Below are 9583 nucleotides of genomic sequence, written 5' to 3'. Positions count from 1 at the left end.
TGTAATTTTATGCGACTTTCAGTGAGACGTTTAGTTAGCTATAAAACCAGGTGTAATTCACCAGTTTTTACTCAACGATGCCTGTACCAAGTTAGGAATGTGACAGTTGTTGTCCATTCGTTTGATGTGTTTCAGCTTTTGATTTTGCCTTTTGATTAGGTACTTTCCGTTTGAGTTTTTCCTGGAGTTTAGAATTTTTGTGGTTTAACTTTTGAAACGAAGTTAGATGAGATCAATGACAAAACTAGAGTTAGGTATTCCATTATTAAGACTCGTCTAACAACGAGAATATAGATACATGTTACACTGCATCCAAACAGTGTAACCATAATAACAGTCGGGCTCACAATAGCAAATCGAAAAATATTCAGTAAGTAGATATTTTTGAGACAACACATTTCCATTAAATAAAATAACAGTGAATGAAAAGGTAAACATTAGTTCAATTAGTTCTCAAATAGTATTTGAGTAAATTGATTTGTACAGTTAATTAGAATTACTTCTTTGTACCTGGTTCGAAAAATAGTAAACACAAAAACTTTTATCGATTTTGTTTGCTTCTTGTCGTGTTTCATGTAATCACAAAATAGCAAACTCTCATTAAAATTGTATGTGATATAATAATGGTAGTGTTTCATTGTTTTTCTCTGAGTTATTCACACAAACTTTAATTAATAAGTAAATGATATGATAATTGAAAAAGATATCATAGACACGTAATGATAACCGCACACTTAATTCAAAAATCAGTGTTCATAATGCCTATATTTTTTTCAAATAACACACCAATATGTGCATTGTGTCTCGCCTTACACTTTTGACAAATTAAGATAGCTCTTCACACCTCAGCTTCACACACCGCCATCACATCACGCTTTCTGGCTATATCCCATAACCAGCATCAAACATAACCACAAAAACACGTGTATTTTGTTGTTCGAGCTACCATTACAGGCTCTTTTGTTACAGGATACTATACACCCTGTATATGGAACACCTTCAAATTTAAACTTTCCACACATGTTGTCGAATGTCTTCAGAGAACAATAACGTATGATAGTTTGTGTATTATCTATACCTGTAACAGATACAAAGCATTATTAAGTTATTGTCACTTTATATTTTTTAAGTGATGCAGTTTAAGTTAAAAGTATTTAAATAACAAACATGATATGATGATAATCTGAGTGCACTAAAACAAATTCCCAAATAGGCTTGTGCACAATCAACTGCCGATTATTGTATTGCATGGTGTGGATTATCCACTGTACAGAATCCGCGTGCACATATCTGTCAAGACAGAAGATCCCTGTTGACGATCCCTGTCTCACTCCTTTTAGAGTTCATTTGATTCCTTCAGTTTCCGTGTGTTGCTTTTATTATTCTATACCTAATAGATTTACGATATGTGAACATCAGTAAAAGACTACGTACAATACAGTGTTGATTTAACGGTGATATTTTAACGAAAGTTGGCGTACAAGCTTGTTATCACCTAGTCATTTCAAATATGTAAACAAGTAAATGGGTAATGTGTCCATGGGATTCAAATGATGGCCATTATTGCGTATCATATAAAGTTATATAAACGAGCCTAAATTGAAAACTACGTTCAAACCTATGATTGCGTTGGATAAAACCCGCAATTTTTTTACGTGTGCATGTAAAACAAATTTCGTTGTAGAAGGGTCTAAAAGCAGCACTAACAACATTTTCCAAAAGACCAAAAAAGTGAAAAAGTATATTTAAACAAAACGCATTTGACTAACATGTCGAACAACTGATGTTCTTTAACCCTGCTGTCTGCCATTGGCCATTGCCAAATAAAATTGATCACAAGATGTAACAAAATGGATCTTGATATAAATACTAAACAGATTTTTTTTTAACTTGTGGCCACGATGTTATGCCACAAACATACGGTGTCAATATTTTTTTAGTACACCAGATTCGGATTTCGACAATAAATGTCTCTGCAGTGATGTTAGGGATCAAAAAGGTATTTGGAAGGCCATATAAAAAGTACCCTCATTTTTAGAAAAAGTACCCTCATTTTTAGATAAACTCTTGGATTTTAAGAGTCAATATAGGATGAACGGATCATATAAACCGGAGGGAAAATATGATACAAGCCCAAATAAAAAAATACAAACGAGTCTAAATTGAAAACTACGTTCAAACCTATGATTGCGTTGGATAAAAACCACAATTGTTATACGTGTGCATGTAAAACAAAGTTCGTTGTGGAAGGGTCTAAAAACAACACAAACAACATTTTCCAAAATACCAAAAAAAGTGAAACAGTATATTTAAACAAAATGCATTTGACTAATAGGTCGAACAACTGATGTTCTTTAACCCTGCTGACTGCCATTGGCGATATATATATATCTTTATTCTCAGAAACCAAATTACAAAGGTATAAGATAAACCTGTGCTTTGATTTCATGTATTTCTTCAACCATTGTTTTCGTCATCAATCTGAGCCTCTCAATCTACATTCTTTTTGAAAGAGCAGTTTCAAAAAAATAATAAAAACAAAACGGAGTAAATGAAAATCTGTATAGATTTAAAGTCATTATTTAGAACTTATTTGTGCTGATGGATCACACTTTCCGGCGATTTCTTTGTTCTGATCAAAGCTTTCCCAAATTAATATAACGAATTAACTTACTGCTGTTTCCTTTCATTTTAATACAATATCTGGCCGGAAATAGTCCTTTTCTTCCCTCCATTCCTTGGTGACAGCCTACAGAAAGCTCGTTGTTTATTGGATGAAATGGGTCCGTACATGCAGGGTTACTGTTATTCTTTGAAGAACAGACATAGCAATCAATGATTGCAGCTTAAAGTATAAGAAAATTATATAGAATTATAATACAGTATCGAAAAAAGTATTTTTTTGGCAAAATTCATCATTTTTTTTTTATCTTGATGGGCTAAAATTAGCAAGTTACTTAGTATAGCAGTGTTTCTTCTTATTCCGTACAATGCAATGTTTGATAAAGGAAGACGGGTTATTCTTGTGCAATAGGAACAAAATATATTCAATATGAATCAGGAGTGAACAAATGTGTATAACAATATAATATTATGTATATTTACTGATAACTTATCCTTTGTAAGCTAACATAAGCTAACACCCAAGGGGGGGGGGGGGGGGGGGGGAGGTAAAGAAAGCTTACAGGCTATTTGAGGAAATATCGACGAGCAGTCACTGTTCGAACACTAAAAAGCCTTTAAATATATGACAACTCTGCGATTAAAAGGAAAACATGAAAACTTGAAATAATAAAATCTATAATGTGATGAAAAAATAGATGAAATAATATCAACTTAGAAAGATCAACAAAGTACCAACTGGTAGAGGATTGAAAATCATTAAATATAGATTTTATATTTAATAAGTAGTGGCATAATTATACAGCTTAGTTATTTTATCAGGTTGCGCACTTAAATGATAGTTACTAATAATTTCAACAAAATTTTGGAATCAATAAACACGGAAAAGCATGATTCGTAACCCCCAGGACGATTCAACCATCAGATAAGCCAAATTAAATGTATATTTATAATAATCTAGTATTCGTATAAAAGATTGTGCAGTTATCATTTTAAATCACTCAAACCCGAACATCACATTATTGGTTGATGTTTTTTTTTAAAATTTAAAATAGGGTAAGATTTTTCGTGTTGGGACCTTTGATAGCTTATTATGTGGGTTGAGGTTTGCTCTTTGTTGAAGGCCGTACGGTAACCTATAGAAGTTAACCCATATGTCATTTGATCACTGGTAAAAACTTTGGTATACGGTAACTTTTATAACTTTCAAAGTTTAAACCTTCTATGTGACCTTGATATGGTTTTTTTTTTATATAAAAGTGGTAATAGTTAGATTCGGGTGAACAATAGTGACTATCTGTAAGACAAAACAGAAAAAAAAGACATTTTTTTTTTAAATATATACTATTAATTCATCTTCAAGTCATGGAACATTTGCTTATTCCTTTACTTGTCTCCTCTGTTTCTTAAGGCATACGGAAATGTGAATCTAGCCAAACTGTAAAATTGAGATCAAACTGTGATTAATGTCTAGAAAATATATATAACAAGACGTTATTCAGGAGAAGAAAACATATTTTTTCTATACATCTCTGAGTCACGATTAAGAACTTACTTTGTCATTAAAATCGATTTTGTATACATTTCACATAGAACTTGTCAATGAAATGATAGCTTTGGATAAGCGTATCAATTGCTCTGCTATTCAAAGCATCTTTAGATAAAGAAAGGAAGATAGACGTTTACGTAAGATTTAATTTGACCATTTACGTAGAATGCTTAAATGAAGTTTCATTATGATAATCATTCTACAAACTATTAGCTCATAGCGTCGCTGTCATACAAGTGAGAGGTTTAGCTAGCTATAAAACCAGATTTAATCCTCATTTTTTCACATAAGAAAATGACCAGGTCAAGAATACGATATACGTTATCCATTCGTTTGATGATTTTGTGCTTTTGATATTGCCATTTGCTTAAGGACTTTCCGTTTAAAATTTTCCTCGGATAAGCGTAAAATTGTATCTCTAACATAAATTAAGAATGTTTTATCACAGTCCATGTACGAATGAAATATACACTCTAGATTTACCTTCATCAGGAACGCTTAAATCTAAACAATGCAAAGACGGGGATGTTAGTGCAGTGACAGAATAGTCAATTGTTTAAAAGATCAAAATTTCTGAAAAACTGCTCCATATTTTCTTTTGACGACCAGAAGAATCTCAAAGGTACATATATTTCCAACCCAATGGTAGATGATAAAACCGTTTACCATTTATAACGATTAAAATTTCATAATTCCGACTTTGGTCACCTGCATATGTTATGTGTAAATACGCTGAAACTATAAAAGCGATATGATAGTAGGAAAACTCTGCTAGGAGGTTTCCAAGAAAGGGCTGTTTGCATATATTAAAAATGATATTGTTCTAGTTAACAATTTCGCCTGTCATCATGGACTCAAAATTAAGAATAAGTTGCCATGGACAAACAATCTCTTATCGATTAATTTGAAAAACGTAATTAGATATATTCTAAATGACTGAATACAAAATATCAAGAGGATTCGAAAGCAATATTATGAGCCGACTTATTGGAATTCTATTCCCCTGATAAATTAATTATAGCCAGTTTAAAGACTAGGATCATTATAAGTTCAGTAATATCGATGGTTCATTGAAAAGAAACTGATTGAGATACTTATACTCATGTTTGACCGAGAAATTAGTCGGAGGACAGAACACAGATACTTTTATTAATGATGCCTGAGAGATTAGTCGAAGGACAGAACACATACTTATACTAATGTTAATCGAGAGATAAGTCGAAGGACAGAACACATAATTATACTAATGTTGATCGAGAGATAAGTCTTAAGACTGAACACAGATACTTTTACTAATGTTGACCGAGAGATTAGTCGAAGGACAGAACACAGATACCTTTATTAATGTTGACCGAGAGATAAGTCAAAGGACAGAACTCAGATATTTATACTAATGTATGACCGTGAGATTAGTCGTAGGACAGAACACATATACTTATACATATGTTGACCGAGAGATTAGTCGTAGGACAGAACACACATACTTTTACTAATGTTGACCGAGAGATAAGTCGAAGGACAGAACTAAGATATCCATACTAATGTATGACCAAGAGATTGGTCGAAGGACAGATCACATACTTTTACTAATGTGGACCGAGAGATAAGTCGTAGTACAGAACACAGATAATTTTACTAATGTTGACCGAGAAATTAGTCGTACGACAGAACACAGATACTTTTATTTATGCTTGGCCGAGATATCAGTCGTAGTACAGAACACAGATACTTTTACTAATGTTGACCGAGAAATTAGTCGTAGGACAGAACACGTACAGATACTTTTATTAATGCTTGGCCGAGATATCAGTCGTAGTACAGAACACAGATACTTTTACTAATGTTGATCGAGAAATAAGTCGTAGGACAGAACACACATACTTTTACTTATGTTGACCGAGAGATAAGTCGTAGTACAGATCACAGATACTTTTACTAATGTTGACCGAGAAATTAGTCGTAGGACAGAACACAGATACTTTTATTAATGTTTGACCGAGACGTTTAGTCGTAGTACAGAACTCATATATGTATATACTAATGTCTAACCGAGAGATAATTCGAAGGACTGAACACAGATATCTATACTAATGTATGACCGAGAGATAAGTCGAAGGACTGACACAGATACTTTTATTAATGTCTGACCGAGAGTTTAGTCGTAGTACAGAACTCAGATATGTTAATACTAATGTCTAACCGCGAGATAATTCGAAGGACTGAACAAAGATATTTATACGAATGTATGACCGAGAGATAAGTCGAAGGACTGAACACAGATACTTTTATTAATGTCTGACCGAGAGTTTAGTCGTAGTACAGAACTCAGATATGTATATACTAATGTCTAACTGCGAGATAATTCGAAGGACTGAACACATATATTTATCCTAATGTCATGAATGTATGACCGAGAGATAAGTCGAAGGACAGAACACATACTTTTACTAATGTGGACCGAGAGATAAGTCATAGTACAGAACACAGATACTTATACTAATGTCTGACCGAGAAAGTCGAGGGACAGAACACAGATACTTTTACTTATGTTGACCGAGAAATTAGTCGTAGGACAGAACACAGATACTTTTATTAATGTTTGACCGAGTCATGAGTCGTAGTACAGAACTCAGATATGTATATACTTTTGTCTAACCGCGAGATAATTCGAAGGACTGAACACAGCTATTTGTACTATTGTATGACCGAGAGATAAGTCGAAGTACAGAACATAGATACTTATACTAATGTCTGACTCAGAGTTTAGTCGAAGGACAGAACACAGATACTTTTACTAATGTTGACCGAGAAATTAGTCTTAGGACAGAACACAGATACTTATAATAACGGATGGTCGAAAGATTAGTCGTAGGACAGAACACAGATACTTTTACTAATGTTGACCGAGAAATTAGTCTTAGGACAGAACACAGATACTTATAATAACAGATGGCCGAAAGATTAGTCGAAGGACAGAACACAGATACTTAAATTAATATCTGATCGAGAGATTAGTCGTAGGACAGAACACAGATACTCAAACTAATGTTTGGCCGACAGATAAGTCGAAGGACCTAACACATATACTTTTAATAACGGATGGCCAAGAGATTAGTCGTAGGACAGAACACAGATACTTAAATTAATGTCTTACGAGAGATTAGTCGTAGGACAGAACACATATACTTATACTAATGTCTGACCGCGAGATAATTCGAAGGACTGAACACAGATACTTATACTTACGCTGACCGAGAGATTAATCGTAGAACAGAACACAGATACTTAAACTAATGTTTGACTGTGAAAAAAACCGTAGTAAAAACCTAGTACAATCCTAGCTCACTATAAAAGAGATTTGGTGCTTACGTCCTAGTTTAACCCTTTCACACATTATAAAAAAAGTTGAGTGCTTAAAATCTAGTTTAACACATATTATAAAAGGTTGATTGTTTGCTGTAGAAACCTTGTACAACCCTAGCACGTATAACAAAGGGAAGCTGAGTGCTAGAAACCTAATATAACACTAACACATATAATAATAGGGGCTTGAGTGCTAGAATCCTAGTATCACCATAACACAAATATTAATAGGGGCTTGATTGCTAGAAACCTATTATAACCCTAGGCCATATATTAAAAGGGGGTTAAGTGCTAGAATACTATTATAACACTAGCACATTTATTAAAAGGTTGTTAGTCTTAAATGCATGATTTTTTTTATTGGTTGTTAGTGGCTTTGAACTGTCAGATAACTGCGAGTACTTTCAAATCTGTTCATTGAGTCTTTTTGTGTCGGGATGTATAAATACCCGGCCACGTCCACTTGTTTTTGTCCATCTGATGAGTTTAGCCTTTTTCAACTGATTTTTATAGTTCGTTCTTATGTTGTACTGTTATACTACTGTCCCAGGTGATGGGAGGGTTGGGATCCCGCTAACAAGTTTAACCCCGCCACATTATTTATGTATGTGTCTGTTCCAAGTCAGGAGCCTGTAATTCAGTGGTTGTCGTTTGTTTGTGTGTTACATATTAGTTTTTCGTTCAAATTTTTTATATAAATAAGGCTGTTAGTTTTTGTTTGAATTGTTTTACATTGTCTTATCGGGGCATTTCATAGCTGACTATGTGGTAAGGGTTTTGCTCATTGTTGAAGGCCGTACGGTGACCTATAGTTGTGATTGTCTGTGTCATTTGTCTCTTGTCGACAGTTTTCTCATTGGCAATCATACCACATCTTCTTTTTTATATGTTGAATGCTAGAAACCTATTATAACCCTAGAACATATCATAAAATTGGGGTTGAATGCTAGAACCATAGTATCACCATTACACATATAATAAAGAGGGGTGAGTTATAGAAACCTATTAACCCTAACAAAAATCGTAAAGGTGGCGGGGTTGAGTGCTTGAACCGTAGTTTAACCCTAACACATATAATACAAGGGGGTTGATTGCTAGAAATCTTGTAAAACCCTACCACAATTTGTTTAATCTGTTACAATTAAGGAACATCGTTAGTGGTTTACTTCAGTAATGTCTATAAATTCTTGTACTTTTAGAATGTGAAGGTAATGAAATATTGTTTATTTTCTCCACAAATTGTGTGAACTAGAGTGATTTACAGTGCTCGACATATTGTTTATACGGTTGAAGACCGTGTGTTGACCACAGTCTATACATATTTTCTGTCGTTAAGTTGTTCCCAATTTTCTTTAATTCATATTACGCAGAAAAAGATAATAAACATTCACAAACCAAATTCACATCAAATAGACTTACCCTCGCCAAAATAAATATCTCCAAAATATGCTAGTAACAATCCATAAAATATGTGGTTCATATTTAATGTCTATCATTTCGTTGTCTTCATCATAATAGTAATTGACACAAAGCAGATTTTGACAAACACAGCATTAATCGTTTGTTATACAACCATTTCCTTCCGATCAATGAAAATGAAAGAGAAATTATATCAATGGAATTGTCGACTAAAATTCACTTCTGTGGAAATATTTTGTTGTTATCTCGTCAATGTTTATTTACTTGAGCTATATATCTAAATCGCAGACATTAAAGAATATCTATACATTAATGTACATTGATAACTACAACACGACGATGAAGAAAAATCGATTACACTGAGCTAAAAGAACACACATAACAGCTGTTTTTCAATGGCGGATTCCAAATGTTTTATTACATCTTGTGTATTGATCTGTAAGAAATTCTAATAACATTTTATGTCGTTATTTGCTCATTTAAAAATTGGGGTTTCATTGCTGTTGGTTAAAATTAGGAATTATTTTATCAATTACTAGCAGACTAACGTAAACCATTCTAATCAATTAAACATATACATTATATAGTAATTGATTAATCTGGTTTTCATTTGTTCTGCGTGTAACACTA

At 33.3% G+C, this 9583-nt stretch overlaps 1 protein-coding gene across 1 annotated transcript; it reads right to left on the bottom strand.

Annotated features, from left to right (window-relative positions):
* Positions 1 to 250: 250 nt before the first annotated feature.
* LOC134688250 (uncharacterized) lies at positions 251 to 9369 on the bottom strand. The gene is made up of 3 exons (XM_063548759.1): positions 8954 to 9369; positions 2675 to 2845; positions 251 to 1078 (listed from the first exon to the last, which is right to left on the bottom strand). Exons 1-3 carry the CDS (start codon positions 9012 to 9014, stop codon positions 870 to 872), a joined length of 441 nt encoding a protein of 146 aa, XP_063404829.1. The 5' UTR covers positions 9015 to 9369; the 3' UTR covers positions 251 to 869.
* Positions 9370 to 9583: the final 214 nt, after the last annotated feature.

This window comes from Mytilus trossulus, chromosome 1 (assembly GCF_036588685.1).
Source record: "Mytilus trossulus isolate FHL-02 chromosome 1, PNRI_Mtr1.1.1.hap1, whole genome shotgun sequence".
NCBI classification, from domain to species: Eukaryota; Metazoa; Mollusca; class Bivalvia; order Mytilida; family Mytilidae; genus Mytilus; species Mytilus trossulus.
This window is presented reverse-complemented; position numbering and strand designations above follow the sequence as displayed.

Bases quoted from the DNA above. Each gene is read 5' to 3' on its own strand.
- LOC134688250 (XM_063548759.1), bottom strand. From the start codon at position 9,014: ATGAACCACATATTTTATGGATTGTTACTAGCATATTTTGGAGATATT. The intron at 2,846-8,953 runs GTAAGTCTATTT...TTATACTTTAAG, and splicing joins AGATATTTATTTTGGCGAGG to CTGCAATCATTGATTGCTAT. The intron at 1,079-2,674 runs GTAAGTTAATTC...TATCTGTTACAG, and splicing joins TAAAATGAAAGGAAACAGCA to GTATAGATAATACACAAACT.